The sequence below is a fragment of the Capra hircus genome, chromosome 13 (genome assembly GCF_001704415.2).
Source record: "Capra hircus breed San Clemente chromosome 13, ASM170441v1, whole genome shotgun sequence".
NCBI lineage: Eukaryota > Metazoa > Chordata > Mammalia > Artiodactyla > Bovidae > Capra > Capra hircus.
The window spans coordinates 60273990-60298288 of NC_030820.1; the positions used below are offsets into that span (position 1 = coordinate 60273990).

Genomic DNA, 24299 nt, shown 5'->3' on the forward strand with positions numbered 1-24299 from the left:
AAAGATTATAAAAATAGCTATGTATATGTTCTAGTACACTTGTGGGTCCTAAGAGAATGAGCTTTCATTTGCAAGATAGTTGACTTGGATAAGGTTATTATGTTGTTGCTCAGTCGCTCAACTGTGTCCGACTCTTTGTGATCCCATGGACTGCGGCACGCCAGGCTTCCCTGTCCTTCACCATCTCCTGGAGTTTGCTCAAAATCATTTCCATTGAGTCGGTGATGCCATCCAACCATCTCATCCTCTGTCATCCCCTTCTGTCTTCATTCTTTCCCAGCATCAGGGTCTTTTCTAATAATTCAGCTCTTCGAATCAGGTGGCCAAAGTATTGGAACTTCAACTTCAGCATCAGTCCTTCCAAAGAATATTCAGAGTTGAATTCCTTTAGGATTGATTGGTTTTATCTCCTTGCAGTCCAAGGGACTCTCATGAGTCTTCTCCAGCACCGCAATTCGAAAGCATCAATTCTTTGGCGCTCAACCTTCTTTATAACGCAACTCTCACATCTCTACACGACTATTGGAAAAACCATAGCTTTGACTACATAGACCTTTGTTGGCAAAGTGATGTCTACTTTTTAATATGCTATCTAGGTTTGTCATAGCTTTCCTTCCAAGGAGCAAGCGTCTTAATTTTATGCTTACAGTCACCATCTGCAGTGATTTTGGAGTCCAAGAAAATAAAGTCTGTCACTGTTTCCATGAGTACCTACATGTCAAAATTATCAAATTGTATACTTTAAATATGTACAACTATGGTTTGTTAATTATAACTCAGTGAAGCTTTCACAGGCAACTCTGTCAATGGCCTTCAGGGTGGCTTTGTCAAAAGTAACATCCCAAGCTACCGTGGCGCTGCCTTGGGTAGAAAGCATTTCTGGTGATACTAGGTAACATCCGCCTTTTAGCCCTGTTTTAAACAATCTCCCCAAACTCTGCAGCAAATCAGCTTTACTATTTTAGACAAGAAACTTCCCCAGGTAGGCACATATGTGAGGGACTAGAAATTGACACATGTTCACTACATTTTGTTCCACAAACCTTTACTGAGAATATGGTTTCTATCTGGAGAGTTCAAAAATGAGAGACACAGTCCTTATTCTCAGGAATCTCACAATCCAGTTGGGAGACAGACACAACTAGACAGTGTAAAAGCAGGCTTATCCTGGAGTGAGAAGGACTGTGACCAGAGAAGGCAGGACCCTGCTGAGAGGTCTGCAGAACCCAGGGACAATGTCTTGGTGTGTAATTTCTCTGTCTCCATTTTTTCAAACACTTCCTAAAAGCCTATAACTTATAAAACCTCTGTGTGCCCTCCCCGTGCCTGTAACAGATGCTTGATTGATGTACCAGCCAACAGACTAATGTTCTGCATGGATTAACATTTACATATCTGTCCAGTTCAGTGCCCCATCCATCTGCCCCCACTCCAGAGAGGCCAATAAAACTCTATTTCAAATTCATACTGCACAAAGTGTTCTTGACTCCTGGATCCACTGCCTCCAACTACCTAAGGACCATGAGACTCCTGCTCCTGACTTTTACTGTCCTTGTGTTCCTACCACAAGTGACCCCAGGTAATCAGATCCCAGGGAAGCTGCAAAAACAGAGGTAGACTAGGTTCCGGTCCATGTAAATTTCCAATGTGGCATGGTATTCCCCCAACCTGAGCAGCTCCGTGGTCCCCATGTTGGAACCATGTCCCTGGCAAGGGTAGACCTTGAGCATAGGACAAGTTGTCTGCTGTAGACAGGGATGACCCCAAACATCCAGAGTTGTCCTTGGTTCTATGTCCCAAGTTGGTACCTAAGGAACCAGGTGACAGCTTGACTCAGTTCAGTTGTCCTTCCAGTTTGTGCCAGCTCTTGAAAATAATTCCCAAAGCCCACTTTCCTATGTTTTCCTGACCCTAAAAGTCCTGTTATATCTTTAAATGAGTTTCTTTTTTTCTTTTCATAGTCTGGAATTTGGCAAACAGGTCGGAAATTATCTGCAGAGCTGTTATTCAAAAAATAGAACTGACTTTCATTCTCTCTTCTGTGATAAAACTCTAGGCTTTTAATAATTACTGCTTTAAGATATAGAGAACAGGCTTGTGGACAGAGCAGAGGAAAGAGAGGGCGGGACAAATTGAGAGAGTAGCACTGAAATATATATATTACATATGTAAAATAGATAGCTAGCGGGAAGTTGCTACATAACACAGGGAGCTCCACCCGGTGCACTGTGTCAATCTAGAGGGATGAGAAGGGGGGTGGGGGTGGGGGGGAGGTTCAAGAGGAAGGGGATATATGTACACTTAAGGATGATTCACATTGTCTTATGGCAGAAACCAACACAATATTGTAAAGCAATTATCCTCCAATTAAAAATAAAAAATTTTAATAAAAAAATAATTACTACTTTATTAAGTATATCTAAAGTCTGCCCCAAACTTTGAGATTGTGACTGAAGGGGTTTTTTTAATTAATTTATTTATTTTAATTGGAGGCTAATTACTTTACAATATTGTATTGGTTTTGCTATACATTGACATGAATCTGCCACGGGTGTACATGTGTCCCCCATCCTGAACCCCCCTCCACCACCCTCCCCATCCCATTCACCAGGGTCATCCCAGTGCACTGACCCTGAGCACCCTGTCTCATGCACTGAACCTGAACTGGCCATCTGTTTCACATATGGTAATATACATGTTTCAATGCTATTCTCTCAAATCATCCCATCCTTGCCTTTTCCCATAGAGTCCAAAAGTCGGTTCTTTACATATGTGTCTCTTTTGCTGTCTCACATATAGGGTCATCGTTACCACCTTTCTAAATTCCATACATATGTGTTAATATACTGTATTGTTATTTTTCTTTCTGACTTACTTCACTCTATATAATAGGCTCCAGTTTCATCCACCTCATTAGAACTGATTCAAATGCATCCGTTTTAATAGCTGAATAATACTCCATTGTGTATATGTATCACAGCTTTCTTATCTATTCATCTGCTGATGGACAACTAGGTTGCTTCCATGTCCTAGCTATTGTAAACAGTGCTGCGATGAACATTGGGGTACACATCTCTCTTTCAGTTCTGGTTTCCTCAATGTGTATGCCCAGCAGTAGGATTGCTGGGTCATATGGAAGTTCTATTTCCAATTTGAAATTGTGACTGAAGTATACAAAGTACACTACTTTCTACTTTGTTGTTTATCTCTCAAGATACACATGTGTATCTTGTATATATGTATACACAGAGCTTTGTATAAACAAAGCTTTATAAAAGTTAATCTATATATTTATTTTTATTAAAAAGGCAAACACACTATATACATAGTTATGTAGTGTTCATCTTTTGTTAATAATATTTTGTGATCATCTTTCCCTGTCACCACCTAAAGATCTGCCTCATTCTTTGCAATGTTGTAAAATTCCACTGTGAGATAAGCCATAATTGTTGAACGGTTATTTGGGAATTTCCTAACTTTCTAATAAACACATCATGAACATACTTGTATACATATCTTTACATATTTGGATCAGGATTATACAAAATAGATTCCCTAATGTCAAATGACCTAGAAGTCAAAAGGTAAGTGTAAAAGATCTTATTCCATTAATTCTTTCCTTATATGCATGGGGGTGTTGAGACTAGGAAAGAGACAGAGGTGAAAGATTTTGTGAAAGCAATCCATAAATCTTGGAAACTTGGAGCACTTGGGCAGTGAAGGAAATATTACATGTTCTGAGGTTTTAAGTCTGAGTGCTCTGGTAAGAGATATAAATTTAACACCATCCCTTTAGAGGGAATAGCTGAGATGATGGAAGCATGAGGTCTTCATGTTTTATCTTGGACAGCCCCCATGTTGAAGAAAGAAGAATAAAAATCAGTGACATTTATAGGAACAAGGAAATCCCTCTACCTCTCACCAACATTTTACAAGGGTCACCACACCACCATAATCCCTCCAGCACTCAGCATTGCTTTTATCTGAGTAATAGCACTCTGTTGGGTTTTTATGGGTTTTTTTTTTTTTTTCACTTCTCTTATCCACATCACCAGATGGTCAACGCCGAAATCAGATTGATTATATTCTTTGCAGCCAAAGATGGAGAAGCTCTACACAGTCAGCAAAAACAAGACCAGGAGCGGACTGTGGCTCAGATCATGAACTCCTTATTGCCAAATTCAGACTTAAATTGAAGAAAGTAGGAAAACCACTAGACCTTTCAGGTATGACCTAAATCAAATCCCTTATGACTATACAGTGGAAGTGAGAAATAGATTTAAGGGCCTAGTGATAGACAGAGTGCCTGATGAACTATGGATGGAGGTTCATGACATTGTCCAGGAGACAGGAGTCAAGATCATCCCCAAGAAAAAGAAATGCAAAAAGGCAAAATGGCTGTCTGAGGAGGCCTTACAAATAGCTGTGAAAAGAAGAGAGGCAAAAAGCAAAGGAGAAAAAGAAAGATATTCCCATTTGAATGCAGAGTTCCAAAGAATAGCCAAGGAGAGATAAGAAAGCCTTCCTCAGTGATCAATGCAAAGAAAGATAGGAAAACAAAAGAATGGGAAAGACTAGAGATCTCATCAAGAAAACTAGAGATACCAAGGGAACATTTCATGCAAAGATGGCATCAATAAAGGACAGAAATGGTAGGGACTTAACAGAAGCAGAAGATATTAAGAAGAGGTGGCAAGAATACACAGAAGAACTGTACAAAAAAGATCTTCATGACTCAGATAATCACGATGGTGTGATCACTCACCTACAGCCAGACATCCTGGAATATGAAGTCAGATGGGCCTTAGGAAGCATCACTATGAACAAAGCTAGTAGAGGTGATGGAATTCCAGTTGAGCTATTTCAAATCCTGAAAGATGATGCTGTGAAAGTGCTGCACTCAATATGCCAGCAAATTTGGAAAACTCAGCAGTGGCCACAGGACTGGAAAAGGTCAGTTTTCATCCCAATCCCAAAGAAAGGCAATGCAAAAGAATGCTCAAACTACTGCACAATTGCACTCATCTCACAGGCTGGTAAAGTGATGCTTAAAATTCTCCAAGCCAGGATCCTGCAATATGTGAACCGTGAACTTCCAGATGTTCAAGCTGGTTTTAGAAAAGGCAGAGGAACCAGAGATCAAATTGCCAACATCCGCTGGATCATCAAAAAAGCAAGAGAGTTCCAGAAAAACATCTATTTCTGCTTTATTGACTATGCCAAGGCCTTTGACTGTGTGGATCACAATAAACTGTGGAAAATTCTGAAAGAGATGGGAATACCAGACCACCTAACCTGCCTCTTGAGAAACCTATATGCAGGTCAGGAAGCAACAGTTAGAACTGGACATGGAAAAACAGACTGGTTCCAAATAGGAAAAGGAGTACGTCAAGGCTGTATATTGTCACCCTGCTTATTTATTACATGCAGAGTACATCATGAGAAATGCTGGGCTGGAGGAAGCGCAAGCTGGAATCAAGATTGCCAGGAGAAATATCAATAACCTCAGATATGCAGATGACACCACCCTTATGGCAGAAAGTAAAGAAGAACTAAAGAGCCTCTTGATGAAAGTGCAAGAGGAGAGTGAAAAAGTTGGCTTAAAGCTCAACATTCAGAAAACGAAGATCATGGCATCCGGTCCCATCACTTCATGGCAAATAGATGGGGAAACAGTAGAAACAGTAGCTGACTTTATTTTTCTGGGCTCCAAAATCATTGCAGATTGTGATTGCAGCCATGAAATTAAAAGATGCTTACTCCTTGGAAGGAAAGTTATGACCAACCTAGATAGCATATTAAAAAGCAGAGACATTACTTTGCCGACAAAAGTCCGTCTAGTCAAGGCTATGGTTTTTCCAGTGGTCATGTATGGATGTGAGAGTTGGACTGTGAAGAAAGCTGAGCACCAAAGAATTGATGCTTTTGAACTGTAGTGTTGGAGAAGACTCCTGAGAGTCCCTTGGACTGCAAGGAGATCCAATCTAAACCTGCAGTCCATCCTAAAGGACATCAGTCCTGGGTGTTCATTGGTAGGACTGATTTTGAAGTTGAAACTCCAATACTTTGGCCACCAGATGTGAAGAGCTGACTCACTGGAAAAGCACCCTGATGCTGGGAAAGACTGAGGGCAGGAGGAGGATGAGATGGTTGGAAGGCATCACCGACTCGATGGACATGGATTTGGCTGGACTCCAGGAGTTGGTGATGCACAGGGAGGCCTGGTGTGCTGCGGTTCTTGGGGTCACAAAGAGTCAGACATGACTAAGCAACTGAACTGAACTGAACTATCCTGTATATATCCAAATAGTTATGAACAGCCTGCTTTCAAAGACCTGCAAGACCCCGTGAGATCTCAACCTCCATTACATTTCTCCATTACTCTCCAACTAATTTATTCTACAGTCACCATGACAACCTTATCTTCAAAAACTTTGAGATAAATCCTGCCTCTGGGCCTTTGTACTTGCAGCCTCCTCTGTCTGGTACACTCTTCCTCCAATTAGTATCAAAATCTCACTTTCTCACTTCCTTCTCAATGAGGTCTTTTGCTACTTCTCTTCCAAACACAGGCTTCCTATCCCGCTTTCCCTGTTAAAATGCTCTTCAGAATACTTTTCATCTATTTCTAATGGCATCTTAAATAAAGAACATTTTACTTTCTCCTCTTACTTACAATTTCATTGTTTCTCGAGAAGACAAATCTCCATGAGAGCAGAAAGCTTAGTTTATTTTGCTATCAGACTCCAGTGTTCTTGCCTTGAGAACCCCAGGGACAGGGGAGCCTGGTGGGCTGCCGTCTATGGGGTCGCACAGAGTCGGACACAACTGAAGCGACTTAGCAGCAGCAGCAGCAGAAGACCTTCCTGTATCCTGAACAGTGCCTTCAACGTTTGTTGAATAAATAAACAAGTTACATTTGTTGAATGAATAAACAGTTTCCACTTCTGTTAATTGCCTATTTATATCCTTTGCTCATTGTTTCTATTTGGCAGGTGATGCTTTCTTGTTGCTAGGCAGATCTTTATCTATTTTTTATATTATTCCCTAGTCAGGTTTAGTCACTGGGTATTATTCCTTATCCTGTCATCTACCTATCTATGAACTTTGCCCATTACATGTCCTTCAACTGAACAGAAAACTTAATTCTGGTCTAATCAAATTCAACAATATTCTGCCTTGTGAGTCGTGCTTGGTGATTTTCTTAAGGAAGTTTTTCCTCTTCTTAGGTCTCAAAGGAAATCTCTGATGTTATCTTCTAATAACTTTTCAGCCTTGCCTTTCACATTTAAATCTTTAAGCCACAAGATGGAATGTGTAAATCCACTTTTATTTTTCTCATGGAGTTGACCAGTTTTCCCACTACTGTATGCTAAATAATGTATGCCTCTTCACTGATTCACAATGTCATTGTTAGCGTGTGTTAAGCTCTCCATGGATCTATTGCAAACTGTCTACTCTATTCTGTTGGTTTATTTGTTCTGGTGACAAGCTACTATGTATTTTTTATTACAATGGCTTGATAGGCTGTCAGTGTCTAGAAGGGCAAGATTTCGTCTTATTTCTTTTTTAAAGTAATATTAGCTATTGGTGGCCTCTATTCTTAATTATAAATTTTAAAGTAAAACAATGAAGCTTCCCAAAAATCCCACTGGGATTTTGAAGAGAATTTCATTAAATTTGTGGATTAATTTACAGGAAAGTATATCTATATAATAATTATCATCTCTTTCAAGATCACACTTTCTGTTATGGTTTTAAACTATATCCCATAGAGGTCTTAGATATTCTCAGTTTAAAACAAGATATTTCATGACTATGACATATATTTTATTATACTTTTTAGTCAGTTACTGTTGGTGTAGAAAAGTGCCATGGAGTCTTGTAAGTTGATATTGCATCTGACGTAATTACCGAACTCCTGTTAATCGTAATAATTTGTTGGTTACTTTTTTATATTATAACCATGACTGCTAGAATGAATGACAATTTTTTCCCTTTCCTTCCTATCCTTATACTCTTGTTTGGTTTTGTTTTTTTCCTTAAAACATTAGCCAGGCCCCCACTATTATTTCAAAAGATAGTAGTAATAGAAGAGTATCTTTGTTTTCCTGATCTCAGAGGGAATTAGTTTCTCCAATAGGTAATGTTATTTCTAGAATTTGATACATCAGTCCAGTTCAGTTCAGTCGCTCAGTCATGTCCGACTCTTTGCGACCCCATGAATCACAGCATGCCAGGCCTCCCTGTCCATGACCAGCTCCCGGAGTTCACTCAGACTCGAGTCCATTGAGTCCGTGATGCCATCCAGTCATCTCATCCTCTGTCATCCCCTTCTCCTCTGGCCCCCAATCCCTCCCAGCATCAGAGTCTTTTACAATGAGTCAACTCTCCGCATGAGGTGGCCAAAGTACTGGAGTTTCAGCTTCAGCATCATTCCTTCCAAAGAAATCCCAGGGCTGATCTCCTCTGATACATAAACTTCACCAAATTAAGGAAATCCCCATTACGCTTGCTTTGCCTAGTTTTCATCATAAGTAAGCACTGAACTTTATCAAGTAATTTTTCTGTATAAAATAAAATAATTTTATTATTTATCTCCTTAATTCTATATAGGTAGTGAATTTCACTGGAGGATTTCATAATGTTGGATGGTAATTTTGCTTTTGGGATTAAACTCTCCTTGATCATGCTGTATTTTAATATATTGCTGAATTCAGTTAACTAATACTTTATTTAGGATTTTTTTTAATCTATATTTTAAAAGAAAATAGACCTATTATTTTCTAGTTTTGGATTATAGTTGTCTCATAAAATGATACAGACAGCTTTCCTTTCTCCCTCCACCTCTATTTTCTGGAACATTTTATACAAGATCAATACTTGGATCTTCTGTGAAATTAGTAGAACTCACCTTTAAAGTCATCCAGAATAACAGCTTTACTCACAATGGCTAAAAGGTGGAAGCAATCCAAATGTTCATTAATTGGTGAATAGATAAGTAAAATGTAGTACATATATGCGATGGAATATTATTCAGCTTCAAAAAGGAACGGATTCTGACACACGCTGCAATGTGGATGAACATTGAAGACACAGTGTTAAGTGAGATGTCAGTCACAAAATGACAAATACTGTGATTCTACTCACATGAGGTATTTAGAGTGGTCAGACTCATAAAGACAAAAATCAAAATGATAGTTGCCAGGGGAATGGGGTGAGGATTTTAATGGGTACAAAATTTCCACTGCAAGATGAAAAGTTTAGTGGGTGTATATTGGTGATGGCAACACAACGAAGTGAATTATACCAACGTGGGTGTGTGCGTGTGTGTGCGCGCGCGCGTGCACCCGGACGCGCGTGCTTAGTCAGGTCCGACTCTTTGTGACTCTGGACTGCAGTCCACCAGTCTCCTCTGTCCATGGGATTCTCCAGGCAAGAATACTGGAGTGGGCTGCCATTGCCTCTTCCAGAGATCTTCCCGACCCAGGAGTCAAACTTGCGTCTCCTGAATTGGCAGGAGGATTCTTTACCACTGATCCACCTAGGAAGCCCTGAATTATACCAAACTACTACTTTTAAATGGTTTAATTGATCAATTTTATGTTACATGTATTTTACCAAAATTGTAAAAATCATCTAGGGCTGAGTCTTTGGGGAAGAAAAGTTTTTTCACTACAATGTCAATTTCCAAACACTTTTCGATTTATTGAGGTTTACATTTTCTTCCTAGGCCATTACTGGAATATTTTTAGGAATTTACACATTTCATCTAGGTTTTCAATTGTAGTAGCGTACAATTGTTGATAATTCCTTTCTGTGTTTTTAATATGTTGTATCTAGTTTTATTTCACCATTTCACTAAGGATGTCATTTTTATTTTCCTCTTTTTTTTCTTGATTGTTCTTTCCAGTTTTCTGATTTCCTTAACTTCTAACTTTATCATTTCTGATTTTATTACTGCCCTTCTAATTTGTTTAATTTTTATCATGTTGTTTAATTTTCAAATACATGGGGTTTTAAGTCTGATTTTATTGCATTTGATTGGGAAACATAGATTGTCTGATATTAAGCAAATGGAACTTATTAAGGTTTTTTTAATGGCCTGAATCCTTGCTACATAAGATGTAGTCCACGGACTAGTAGTACTGACATCTTCTAGAAGATTGTTAGAAAAGCACAAACTCAAGTGTTTTCCCATCAACTGAAATAAAAATTGCATTTTACCAAGACTTCTATGATTTGTACATAGTGTAAGAAGTATCGGCCTAAAATCTGAGCAAATGAAGCATCTCACTTAGGAATATCTATACTGTTCTGAGGTCCTATTTCTCAGTTGCTCAGTCATGCCTGACTGCAACCCCATGAACGGTAGCCCTCTGGTCTCCTCTGTCCTATACCTCTGGTCTCCTACCTGGGATTTCCCAGGTCAAAATACTGGAGGGGGTTGCCATTTGCTTCTCCAGGGGACCTTCCCAATCAAACCTACATCTCCTACATTGGCAGGCAGACTTTTTACCACCGAGCCACCAGGAAAGCCCATTCTAAGGGTCTAGTAATGTTTCATTTCTTAATCAGAATGCAGGTATATGGGTATTCATTTTATTATTTTTAAAGTACAGAGATACATTTTATATACTTATTTGAATGTATATTTTGAATGCATTCAAAGAAATTTAGCTGCGTGGGATATGAGCAATGCAAATAACCCAATCATACCTACGACAGGATGAACTTGTGTTATGCAGATTGCTTCACACAAGCCCAGGGAACTTCATTACTAGTTCCAATTCCTTGTGACTAACAAGCTGCTTTTTTATTTATGAGATGCAAGATGCATCTCTACATTCAGAAAAAATTTTTAAATGGGCAGATATGAGGTTCAGAACAGATACTTTTAGAAACATGGTATTTACCAGGCCTGAGCTGGGAATCTAGCAAGTTGCTGGTTGCCAAATATACAGTCATGCTTGTTAAGTTGAGAGCCTCAAACCTAAAATCAGTGATCTTTCCTTTTATTTTTCAGCCTATGGTGGTAGAAAAAGATGCTGGAACAACTCAGGGCGCTGCAAAAAAAAATGCGCTGCTGATGAAGTAATACGAGCAGTATGTAAGAATCGTCAGTCCTGCTGTGTTTCACAACTAGCGGTTTTCGTCAAGGAAACTATCACTTCTTCCCCATCCACGAATGGTTGGGAAGAAGAGGCTATGGATAGAATTGTATCAGTAGCATCTACTTCAACCTACTTGGAATAAATAACAAGAATAAAGAAGATTAAAAGTCTGACCCAGCCCTGAAAACGATATTTCTCTCCCGTATGTTCTTCAAAGCTCACGACTTCCTCTTGACCATCACTCTCCCTATCTTCAAAGTGATAGCGTAAGTCGTATAGATCAACGCACTGAAAAAGATCACAGTCACCCACTCCCACCCTCCATCAATGTGTAATTCTAGAATAAAAGGCTGTGTAAAGAAGTCCCCCAAATTTCCAGCATTTCCAGTGGATAAACTCCTTGGTGCTTTTCTTGAAATTTCAAATTATTTCCACAGTTTTAATCAATTTTTAGTGTTCCTAGTTTGTAGTTTAGCTATGCACAGCCTTAATTACTTGAAGTATTCCAACTCTGATCTTTCCATTTGTCCTTCTGCCTTCTGAATAAGTGTTTTGGAATACCAGAGGCACTGCTTGTGTTAGTCCTGCCTCTTGATGGCAGCATAAATGGTGACAGTAAAAATTCCTTGTGTTTAGGAGAGTAGTTCTAGGACACCAAAGGCTTTCTTTATAACAGCAGATACCTCAGATGAAAGGATGCATTTTATAAATGCCTTAACATTATCACTCACTGTAGGAAACTGGCTGGTCCAGGTATGAGCTACGAGGACTCCTTTTTACCCCCGTTGCTTCAAGGTTGGAATAGAAGTTATTGAAAAACTGGCTTCATAGACCCGTTTCCTTAACCAAGCCTTATTTGCATATGGACATCCATGGACCGGGATGATCTCTTAACTAGGGGATGAAAAGATGGTCCTTTTGTCCACCTTATTGCTGAAAGCTTTGTCTCCCCCTGATGGCACAAACGTATATTCACACCCCATCTCTTCTCAGAAAGGTCCATGAAACTCTACCACATACTTCCAATTCTAATATTTTAAGTCTTTGAAAGGCTGAATCTCTGGTCTTTGGTTTCTGCTAACTTAAATTCATGGTGCCTTATTTCCTTGTGTGTTTTACAATCTGGGGGGCTTCCCTTGTGGCTCAGCAGGTAAAGAACTACCTTCAATGCAGGAAACCTAGGTTCAATCCCTGGGTTGGGAAGATCTCCTGGAAAAGAGAATGGCTACCCCCTCCAGTATTCTGGCCTGGATAATTCCATGGACAGTATAGTCCATGGGGTCGCAAAGAGTTGGATACGACTGAGCGACTTTCACTTTCCTTCCCTTTTTGGTTTGGGGCTCTAATCTTTGCATTTTCTTTTATCTGAGTAAATTAGTTGGATAGTGACTTAAAATATTTCCCAGGTGTTTCAGTGGTTAAAAAAGAAAAAATCCACCTGCCAATGTAGGAGCCACACGAGACGTGGATTCAACCCTTGGATTGGGAAGATCCCCCAGAGAAGGAAATGGCAACCCAGAATAGGCAAGATATCTTATCATGCAAAACTTAATCTCTCACTATGTTTTCCAATGGATGAGAAACACACAAGAGTGGCAGGTGCATGAATTTTAATAAAGGAATATTGGCAGCAGGTTGAGGATAGTGACCACTACCACTCAAGATACTTTTGGCCAGCGATTCTCTCGGCTCCAGTCAATTTTCCCTTCTTTGCCAGAAATGTCTATCCTTACATAGGAAGGGAGGCAGCAGGGTTGATAATTTCTGCAATAGAAGTAGGGCTCTTCAGACTGTCTGCAAGCAGGTCTACAGATTCCCAAGTCACCCATGCATCGAAGCATGTGACGTCTGCCTGGCCAAAAAAAAAAAAAAAAAAATACAGATAGTTAATTTCTATTTAGCAGTAACAAATCTGACAATTCAGGGAGCATAGTGAAAGCATAAAGAGCTAAAACAATAATAAGTACCATTTCACACCTGTTAAAGTGACCCAAACTCAGACTATTGAAAACAGTAAATGCTGGCAAGGAAGTGGAGCAATAGGAAGTCTCACTCATTGACGGTGAGAAAGGAAAATGGTATAGCTTGGTGGTTTCTTACAAAACTAAGCATATTCTTACCCATGTGATCCTACAATTGCACTCCTTGTTCTGTACCCAAAGGACTTGAAACTTTATGTCCAGACAAAAATCTGCACACAGCTTTATTCATAAATGGCAACATTTGAAGGCAACCAAGATGCCCTTCAGTAGATGAGAAGATAAATAAACTAAGACACATCCAGACAATGGGATATTATTCAGCTCTAAAAAAAAAAAAAACCAAAGAGCTATCAAGCTATGAATAGACACAGAAGAAGCTTAAATGCACATCACTAAGTGAAAGAAGCTGAACCAAGAAGCCTACCATATAATCCCAGCTATGTGACTTTCTGGAAAAGGATACGATAAAAAGATCATTGGTTGCCAGGGGTTGGAATGGGGGAAGAGATGAGTACGTAGGGCACAGATGATGTGGGGGGTGGTGAAGATAGTCTATGTGATACTATAATAGTGGATTCATGTCAATACACATTTGTCCAAATCCATAGAATGTACAACCCCAAGAGTGAGTCTTCATGTGAAACTATGGACTTGGGGTGATTATGATGGGTTAATGTAGATATTTCAATTGTAATAAATGCACAACTCTGGTGGCAGATGTTATAACAGAGGAGCCTTGAATGAGTAGGGGCAGACAGCGTATGGGAAATCTCTGTCCCTTCTTCTTAATTTTGCTGTGAACCTAAAACTGGCTTAAAAAAATAAAACCCGTTTTAGTGAATACCTTAAAATAAATAAAGCTGCTATAAACACTTGTCTATAGGTTTTTGGAACTACATTTTCATTTCTCTGGAATATATGCCCAAGAGTGCATTTGCTGTGTAGTATACTCATTATATATTTAGTTTAGTGGTTGTACCATTTAACATTCACTCAAGAGATGAATAAAAGAATCAGTTTCTCTGCATCATGGCTGGCATTTGGTATTGTCACTATTTTTAATTTTAATTGTTCTAATAAATATGTAAGGAATCTCATTGTGGTCTTAATTTAATTTGCATTTTTCTAATTGCTAGTGATGTTGAGCATCTTTTCATGTGCTCCTTTGCCATCCGTATAACCTCTTCAATGAAATATCTTTTCACGCTTTTCTTCCAGTTGGATTGTATACTTTTTTCTGTTGAGTTTTGAGAGTTGTTTCTCTATTCTAGATACAAGTTCTTTGTCACATATGTGGTTTGCAAATATTTCACCCAATTTTTTTTCCAATTATTAATTTGTCTTTTTGTCTATCCTTTTCACAGGATCTCACAGACTGAAAGTTTTAAATTTTAATTGAATCTATTTTTTTTTCTTTTACGGATTATGCTCTTCATCTCTAAGAACTCTTCACCTAGCCCTAGGTCTGAACATTTTTCCCGCGTTTTCTTCCAAAAGTTTACATTTTACTTCTAAATCTATGATACACTTTGGGTTAATTTTTGTGTAAGTTGTTAGGTTTAGGTTGAGAGCCTTTTTTCTCTGCCTGCAGACGTCCAATTGCTCCAGCAATATTTATTGAAAAAGATATTTTCTTCTATTGAATTACTTTTGCACATTTGTGAAATATCAGTTTGTTGCAATTGTGTAGGGCTATTTCTGTTCAGTTGAACTGTGTGTCTATCTCTCCACCATGACCACACAGTCTTGGTTACTTTAGCTATGTAAGTCTTAAAATCTGGTAGAATAATTTCTCTGCGTTTGTTCTTTGTTTTAGCTATTCTCTTTCCTTTGCAAATTTCTCTACAGATGAATTATAGAGCAGACAATCTTATCTGTATCCACAATAAACCTTACTGGAATTTTGACAGAAATTGATAGAAAATGGATCTATAAATTTAAGGAGAATTTACATCTCTCCTAGCTGAATCTTGCAATCTATAATCACAGTGTGTCTTCATTTATTTACGTCTTCTTTGATTTTTTAATCTACATTCTGTAATTTTCAGCCTACAATTTCTGTACATGTTTTATTAGATATTCACTTAACCATCTTATTTTTTGGCATGATTGTGACTGATGTGTTTTTAATTTCAGTGTTCATATGATCTGTGATAGGACATAGCAATATAACTAATTTTTTAAATTTATTTATTTTTAATTGGAGAATAATTTCTTTACAATGTTGTGTTCATTTCTGCCATGCATCAACAGGAATCAGCCATAGGTATACACGTGTCGCTTCCCTCTAGAACTTCCCCCCACCTCCCACACTATCCCACTCCTCTAGATTGTCTCAGAGCACCATGCTGAGCTCCCTGTACTACACAGCAACTTCTCATTAGCTATCTATTTTACAAATCCATGCATGTATGCTAAGTTGCTTCAGTCGTGTCTTACTCTTTGCGACTTTACAAACTGTAGCCCGCCAGGCTCCTCTGTCCATGGGATTCTCTAGGCAAGAATAATGGAGTGGGTTGCCATGCCCTTCTCCAGAAGATCTTGCATTTCTTAAATCTCCTGCATTGGCAGGTAGATTCTTTTCCAGTAGCGCCACCTGGAAAGCCCATTTTACAAATGATAATATATATAATATTTTACAAATGGTAATGTATATATTACAAATGGTAATGTATATAAAAATGAAGATTAATTCTTTGTCGGTTGCTTCATTTGCAATCATTTTCTCTCATCCTGAGGGTTGTTCAGTTTCCTTTGCTGTGCAAAACCTTTTAAGGTTAATTAGCACAGAGTCGGACACGACTGAAGCGGCTTAGCAGCAGCAGCAGCAGCAGCAGCAGCAGCAGCAGATTCCATTTATGGGCTTCCCTGGTGGCTCATATGGTAAAGAATGGCCACTCTTTCAGTTTGTCCCACCCTCTCCTTCCCTCACTGTGTCCATAAGTCTGTTCTCCATGTCTGAGTCTCTATTCCTGCCCTGCAAATAAGTTCATCACTACCATTTTTCTAAATTCCATATATATGCATTAATATACAATATTTGTTTTTCTCTTTCTGACTTACTTCACTCCACACAACAGACTCTAGGTTCATCCACCTCACTGGAACTGACTCAGATTTGTTCTGTTTTATGGTTAATACTCCATTGTATATATGTACTACAACTTCTTTATCCATTCATCTGTCGATGGACATCTAGTTTGATTCCATGCCCTGGCTATTGTAAATAGCGTTGCAATGAACATTGGAATACATATGTATTTTTACATTGTGGCTTTCTCAGCTGGGTCATATGGTAATTTTATTCCTAGCTTTTTAGGAATCTCCATACTGTTCTCCATAGTGGCTGGATCAATTTACATTCCCATCAACAGTGCAGGAGGGTTCCCTTTTCTCCACATCCTCTCCAGCATGTATTTTTTGGAGATTTTTTATGATGGGCATTCGGACTGGTGTGAGGTGATACTTCACTGTAGTTTTGCTTTGCATTTCTCTAATAATAAGCAATGTTGAACTCTTTTTTCCATGTGTTTATTAGCCATCTCGATGTCTTCTTTGGAAAAATGTCTGTTTAGGTCTTCTGCCCATTTTTTGATTGGGTTGTTTGTTTTTCTGATGCTGAGCTGCATGAGCTGCTTATATATTTTGAAGATTAATCCTTTGTCAGCTGCTTCATTAGCAATTATTGTCTCTCATTCTGAGGGTTGTCTTTTCATCTTGTTTACAGTTTCCTTTGCTGTGCAAAAGTTTTCAAGTTTAATTAGGTTCCATTTATGGGCTTCCCTGGTAGCTCATATGGTAAAGAATCCACCTATAATGCAGGAGACCCCAGTTCGATCCCTGGATTGGGAAGATCCTCTGGAGAAGAGAATGGCTACTTACTCTAGTATTCTTGCCTGGAGAATCCCATGAACAGAGGAACCTGGCGGGGTTTCTCTAGCCTATGGGGGACCCTATAGCCTATGGTGTTGCAAAGAGTTGGAAATGACTGAGCAATTAACACTTTCACTTTCAAGTTCTATTTGTTTATTTTTGCTTTTATCTCCGTTACTCTGGGAGGTGGATCGTAGATGATCTTGCTGTGATTTATGTTGAAAAGTCTTCTGCCTATGTTTTCCTCTAAGAGTTTTATAGTTTCTGGTCTTACATTTAGGTCTTTAATCCATTTTAGCTTATTGTTACGTATGGTGTTAGGATGTGCTCTAATTTCATTCTTCCACACGTAGCTGTTCTGTTTTCCCAGCACCACTTATTGAAGAGACTGTCTTTTCTGCATTGTATGGTCTTGTCTCATTTGTCAAAGATAAGGTGCCCAAAAGTGTGTGGTTTTATCTCTGGGCTTTCTATCTTGTTCCATTGGTCTATATTTCTGTTTTTGTGCCAATGCATACTGTCTTGATGACTGTAACTTTGTAGTATAGTCTGAAATGAGAAAGGTTGATTCTTCCAGCTCCATTTTTCTTTCTCAAGACTGCTTTGGCTATGCGGAGTCTTTTGTGTTTCCATACAAACTGAGAAAATTTTTGTTCTAATTCTGTGAAAGATGCCACTGGTAATTTGATAGGGATTCCACTGAATCTATAGATTGCTTTAGGTAGTATCATCATTAGAAATACAACTAACTTTTGTATGTGTATCTTGTATCCTGTGACCTTACTAAACTTACTCATTCGTTTTAGATTTTTTCTAGATTCTCTTGTATTTTCTGTATAATTCATTATGACACCTGCAAATACAGTTTTATTCCTTCTTTTCTAATCTATATGCCTTTTATTTCCTTTTCTTGCCTTAATGCACTGTCTAGAACTCCCCAGAATTAAAAGGAATGAACCATTGATCCATATAATTTGGGTACATCTTAAGAACATAATGTTGAGTGAAAAAATGTCAGTCTCAAAAGATCAAATATGATTCCATTTATACAAGTCTTAAAATGACAAAATTATAGAGATGGGAAACAGATTAGTAGTTATCAGGGATTGGGGGTAGTGACAGAGGTGAGGGCAAAGAGGAGAGTCTGTGCCACTAGAAAGGAATAGCAGGAGGGAGATCTTTTTGGTGACAGAAGAGTTCTGTAATCTTGATCATAATAATGGCCACATTACACTTGTGATAAAATGTCATGGAAGTAGGCATATTCATTGCACCAGTATCAGTTGTACTGCTGTACAAACAGAGGCTGACTTGAGCTTAAGTTACACCAGCAGGCCTATGTATCAACCTGAAAAAAAGTCCAGGATGGACACCTAGTCTTCCTTGTTTTGGGGTCACAATGCTTCTACAGTTGCCAGGTCAACCCCTGCACCCCAGGGGGCTCTGCTCTCCCCTGCCAAAGTTTCTACTCTTCCTCTTCATCTCAGCCTACAAGGAATAAAAAGAAAGATTCAAGTAGGCCTTCCAAAAGCAAAAACAACTCTTTCTGCCATATCCTCAGAGAAAAGATCCCTTTCCATTTTCCTTGAGAAGAAGGGCCAATGTGAGATTTACGTCCAAAAGAAGTGTACGCAGAAGAGTGCATTTGACATGGTAAAGCAAGCAGGCCAGCCTGCTTCAACCTTTCTCCCCTGGAGAAAGGCCATGGCAATCCAGGAAGAAGTTTCAAAAGTGCTCAAACTGCCCTCAAAGCTTTTGTTGGGGTCTTTGCACCGCTTAGCACCTGCACTCCTACTAGCCCCCATCACTGTGCCCCACCGCTCACTTATCACCATGACAACCTAACATCACTTTCAATGTTCCTGCAGCTCTCTCACCAGCAGCCAGAGAAAATCTGCTTATTTATCCCAGTATTGTCTTGGACCCACTTCTGAAAATGGATCACTTTTCCCCTCCTTGGGCCTCAGTTTCCAATCTGTGAAATGGGAAGACAGAGGAAAGTTGCCTAGACCGGAGATTCTCACAGTTTGGGGGCTATCTGGAATACAGGACGTTTGACAGGGAGTTGTGGGGTTTAGGGTTTTATTTCCCAAAAGAATAATCTAAGAGAATTTTCAAAATTTCACATACCCAGACCCCAGAGACTCAAGTTCAGAGATTCAGACAAGGGAGTTATGTGTCTTCTGAAGACTTATGGTGACTCAACGGTGAGTTCCAAGACCTTTTTTCATCCCACCATCATATCACTCCCCATGGCTGTCTCTACCTAAAGTACAGAGGAGGTTCTTAATAAATGTTGTTGACTGAGTGAAAAAGCCATGCCTCATAGTGAATTAATTTGGTGAGAGTATGACTGGCTGTGTGTGAAGAAGTTAACACCAGGCCCCAGGTATTGGGGAATCCGTAGGCTCTTCCCTTTCACACTGTGAAACCTATGTATTTTAAGAGCAAACTAATGAATAAATTGTAAGAATCCCCTTGAGCAAGGCCCCAGAGCTGCTCTGCAACCTTCCTAATATGCCAGCTGGAGCCCAATTCACCTGAGACAGTGGGACTCTGATCCCTCTAGGCCAGAAAGGATCCCACCCTGAATCATGATTGATGCAGCAGCTATCTATAAAACTCCTCCCACACGCCAAATCCACTTGTACTTTCCCATATGAATTCATAATTCACCTATTCATTCACCCAGGACACACTATGTCAAATCTGACCCAAGTGCAGGGCTTAACAACAGGCATACTGATGCAAATAAGAGTGATCTCAACCCCCAAGACTTTCCATCTGGTGTGTGTGTACTTGGGGATTAGTGAGAAGGGAACAGTGACGAATAATTATACAAGAACATGATACGTGCCCTAAGAATGGCTTGCTGTGGGCATCTGAAAACAACCTGGGAAGAAAGGACTGTGTTGGTCCCTGCGGCTCTGCAGATACCTACCTTACAGAGTTATTTCAGAGGAGTGACAGTTTGGTTCAAACTTTGTGATTTAAGAGTTTGTCAAGTAGTTATTCTTTTAAATAAAAGTAACATATCTAAAATTAAAAATTAAAAAAGACAAACACTTTGTGAAGCCAGTCAGAACTCAGTTTGAACATCTCCTCTATCTTAATGTTGTGCAACCTTGGCTAATTATATCACCTCTCTAGACCTCAGTTTCTGCATCGGTAAGATAGGGATAATAAGAGGGTTGTGTAAGAATAGGGTGATTTCAAGTCTATAAGCACCCATCACTGTGCCTGTCACATAAGAAGTGTCAATGACAACTATTTTATAGCTACTGTTATAATCATTAAGGAAACAGTGAGACAGAGCTCCTGTGCAGGCTTTTAATGGTAGGAGCATTAGTTGGGCTTTGAAGGATGAGAAGGAGATCATCACAGAGATGAGCCTAGTGATGGGGACAAGGTGAAGGGGAACCATGGACCAAGGCAGCAGGAGGGGCACGGGAGGATGGTAAGAGCTGAAAGAGAAAGTCTGTGAGCAGCAGCCATGGGAAATGAAGCTGAGCTATCATTTCAATGAGTAAATTTATGTGTTTTATCCTTCTTTAGTACTTGGAAACCTTCTGATTCTTTGGGCTGTGGTCTCTTGAGCATCAAAAGGCATGTCAGCCAGCTTCCCTAGAAATCCAAGTATTTGGGCTCAGTATTTGGGCTCCATCCCAGCTAATTCACTCCAAAACCAGGCCAACCGTTTCAGCCTAAAGACGCTCCCACTCACTAGGGAGCAACTGTCTCTTGACTCCCCACACGTGCTCTTCAGTTCATTCCAGCTCCAATAGCCTTCCCTGCAGCTGGCAGATGAAGAATTATGTTCAGGACTGCTGTAGCCAAGCCCCAGAGATGTCTCTCTGCTAACTCTTAACACCCTTCCTGCCATTTCCCCACCCTCAATCCATTTGGAGTATCATTCATGATTGACAGACACAAGAAACAGATTTGCAAGTTTTAATGGAATGTAGGAACTAAAGAACAGGAAACAAAGTCATTTCTATCCATGATTTCCATGTATCTTCCCTGTATTGACAAGCTTGGCCTTAACTGTCTCCTTGTGTCACTTGAGGAGTGGTCCAAGGGAGCATTCGATCAATTGTCATCGGTACGATTGTCAAATAACGACTAAGGATACAGCACCGTTTACGATTTGAGCAGCGTGTGACACTGTCTTCATCATTTTTGCACACCAACCGGCATTTTCCCTTCATCCAACATTCTTCCTCTGGACATAGGAACAACCATTAAGTAGATGTTAGTATTCCTCAGCTGGATAGACAAGGGGAAGCAGAGGAGGTGTAGGAGTTCAGGGGAGGAGTGGAGGGAGAGAGTTAATGCTAGACCCAGTCCCAGGAAAGGAGAGAAGAGATCTCACAAGGGGAGAGAATTGAAACAACTTTTCCAAGGTTGGGAACTCAAGGGTTTTAAGAAAGCCTTTTTCATAATCTCACATTTCTATCTTTCTGTCCCCCCACCTCCTACTCCTAATTTTGAGATCAAATGATGCCAATGAAGTTCCCACCTAACAGAGCTTGGGAATGATGGGAAAAGGACAATGAACATCTGTCTTATTAGGGAATGGAAGAGATTCCCTCACATTTCCACAGACTCAGCTCTTTTATCAGTTGTCTAAGGTAGAACCCAACAAATCCCAACTCCAACCCAACTCAACCTCCAATCCTCCTTGACCCCATATTCACCCAATTCAAACTCAAATACCCAGGCCAATTTTAATTAGAACTCCCAGCTTTACCCAACTCAATGCCCCTGGAGCCCTAACTCCCAGTCAAACCCAAGTCTAATCAAGTCACCAACTTCAATCCTAAGCAGCATTCCATCACCTAGCTGAACCTCAGGCACCCGGACACCATCCAGTACCAACTCTCAACCTCAGTCCAAGCCCCAGTCTAATTCCCAACACCAAATCCACCCAACTCAAAATTCCATACCCCCTCCAGCCTACTCCAAATCATCAAGGAAGCCCAACTCCTTGCCTCTGGCTCTTCCTCATTTTCCTGCTATCACTCCAAGCCAAAGTCTTGCCACCCCATCACAACTCACCCTCAACCTTCAATGTAATCTCCCAAACCCCCAAGAAGTCCCCAACCCACACCAGACCCTTTACCCCTAAGCCCTCCTCCATGATGCCAGCAGAATACCAGCCTTCCCTTCAGTACTCCAATTATCTCCATCCCCCTACCTTGGCAGAAAAAAAAAAAAAAAAGAATCAGGGAGAGATGTGAACAGGAGATGATTATGAGAAAACCTCCCAAAACCGCATGAATTGAGAAAGGGCTTCAGATGCTGCCCACAGTGAGGGGGAAGAGGAGGGAGAGACATTTATGACCAAGATCCCAGACATTTGAGAGACACCCGAATTACCTGATACCACTGGTTCCATGGCCAGAAGGATGGCAAGAAACAGGAAGAGAAACTTCATGACTGGAAGGTCACAGGAGAAGGACGTGGTTGTGCTGCAGGCTATGGAGAATAGAGCTGTCCTCTGCAGGGATGAGTCTTGTTTTCATTGGCAGGACCGTGGGCAGTGAATTACAGCAGAAGAGGATTTATATCAGATCAAACAAGCCGAAGGACAATGTGTAGCAGATTCCGCAGCAAAGCACGAGATGAGAGGGTGGGAAACCGGCCAGCATCCGTGCCAAAAGGGCTTTTCTCTCCTAGTAAGGAGACGGGCAAATTAAAGCCATTTGGCCTTTTGAGATCCACAAAGGGATTAATCAATTAATGCATATCAAGACACATTTAATTTTTTTCTTTTTTTAATTGAATTTATTTGTTTTTAATTGAAGGATAATTGCTTTACAGTATCATGTTGGTTTCTGCCAAATATCAACATGAATCAGCCATAGGTATACATGTGTTCCCTCCCTCTTGAACATCCCTCCCACCTCCCTCCCCATCCCACCCCTCTAGGTTGTTACAGAGCCCCAGTTTGAGTTCCCGGAGTCATACAGCAAATTCCTATCAGCTATCTATTTTACATATGGTAATGTGTGTTTCCATGTTACTCTCTTCATGCATCCCACATTCTCCTTACTCCCCACCCCCTGCCCTGTGTCCCTAAGTCAAAATATTTAATTTTTAAAAAATTCTTATTCTCAACAGAAAAATACACACGTGTATGTCTTTCTGAACCTTGAACTTGCCAATCTCATTCTCAGCTCAGACCCTTAGCATTTATAACTTGCTCTTCCTATAAAGTTCTTCCTTCAGATTGGCTCCTGTTCACCATTCAGTCTTATCTTAAATGTCACTTCTCGGAGAGGATTTTCCTGGTCACCTTAGATTAAGGGTACTCCCCCCCACACAGTCACTCTGTATCATAATAACTTGTTTTGTGACCTTCATATAGTTACCTGTTCCTTTTCAATTTATTCTACATGATTAATCTTTGCCTCTCCCATTAGAATGTCAGAAATTTGCTTTGTGATTCCAATGCCCATAATAATATCACCTGGTGTATTAATCAGGATATTAATTCAACTGTCTTAACACATGATCTCCCCAAACAGTAATTCTAAGAGACAGACATTGATTTCTGTCCTCTGTAAAAGAAATTTCTTTCTTATGTAAAAAGCTTCATCACTAAAAGCAAGGGCTTCCTTGGCAGCTCAATTGGTAAAGAGCCAGGCTGCAGTGCAGGAGACTTGGGTTGAATCCCTGGGTTGGGAAGATCCCCAGATGGCAACCCACTCTAGTATTCTTGCCTGGAAAATCCCATTGACAAAGGAGCCTGGTGGGCTAGAGTCCGAGGGGTCACAAAGAGTTGGACATGACTTAGTGACTAAACCATAAACCATACCATTAAAAGTAGGGCACAAGATTCCTTCTGATTTGATGCTGTGCCATTCTTATCAGGCAGCTTCATTTGATGCTCTGGTTACCACCACGAGTCCCCAGTGGGGCTATCAGGAAGAAGAGAAAGAAGGAAGTGAAGCGCACCGTTTTTCCTTTAAGGACCCCATCCAGAATCCGCACACATCACTTCCATTCCAGTCCATTGGCCAGAGCTCATTCAAACAGACATGTCTAGCTGGACAGTAGGCTGGAAAGAGTTTCTTTATTCTCGGCAACCTTGGCTAGCTGACGCTCAGGGGGTGTCTTACTAAGAAGAAGGGGAAGACAGATACTAAGGAAGAGCTAGCAATTTCTGACACACTTGGCACATTGCAGGTGCTTCAGAAATGTTGTAGACTGAGTAAATATCATACACGTTAAATAAGGTTATAAGAAATAATCTAAAGAGGAGGCAACTCGAGTCATTCTAGAGTGTAGAGAAAAAGCATGTGGACTGTGCCCCTTCAGTCAAGCT

At 40.1% G+C, this 24299-nt stretch overlaps 2 protein-coding genes across 3 annotated transcripts; one reads left to right on the top strand and one right to left on the bottom strand.

Moving 5' to 3' along the window:
• Positions 1437–11537, top strand: LOC106502770 (beta-defensin 118). Its single transcript, XM_013968729.1, has 2 exons — positions 1437–1579; positions 11027–11537. The coding sequence occupies exons 1-2, from the start codon at positions 1522–1524 to the stop codon at positions 11254–11256; spliced, it is 288 nt and encodes a 95-aa protein (XP_013824183.1). The 5' UTR covers positions 1437–1521; the 3' UTR covers positions 11257–11537.
• On the bottom strand, positions 12708–23892 carry DEFB119 (defensin beta 119). 2 transcript variants are annotated; one of them, XM_005688344.3, is made up of 3 exons: positions 23790–23892; positions 22349–22644; positions 20908–21191 (listed from the first exon to the last, which is right to left on the bottom strand). In XM_005688344.3, exons 2-3 carry the CDS (start codon positions 22404–22406, stop codon positions 21010–21012), a joined length of 240 nt encoding a protein of 79 aa, XP_005688401.1. In that variant the 5' UTR covers positions 22407–22644; positions 23790–23892; the 3' UTR covers positions 20908–21009. The 2 variants fall into 2 exon arrangements, with proteins under 2 accessions (XP_005688400.1, XP_005688401.1); XM_005688343.3 differs by lacking the exons at positions 20908–21191; positions 23790–23892 and adding an exon at positions 12708–12966 and having other exon boundaries at positions 22349–22465.

Bases quoted from the DNA above. Each gene is read 5' to 3' on its own strand.
- LOC106502770 (XM_013968729.1), top strand. From the start codon at position 1,522: ATGAGACTCCTGCTCCTGACTTTTACTGTCCTTGTGTTCCTACCACAA. The intron at 1,580-11,026 runs GTAATCAGATCC...TTTATTTTTCAG, and splicing joins CCTACCACAAGTGACCCCAG to CCTATGGTGGTAGAAAAAGA.
- DEFB119 (XM_005688343.3), bottom strand. From the start codon at position 22,406: ATGAAGTTTCTCTTCCTGTTTCTTGCCATCCTTCTGGCCATGGAACCA. The intron at 12,967-22,348 runs GTAATTCGGGTG...TTTTTTGGCCAG, and splicing joins CATGGAACCAGTGGTATCAG to GCAGACGTCACATGCTTCGA.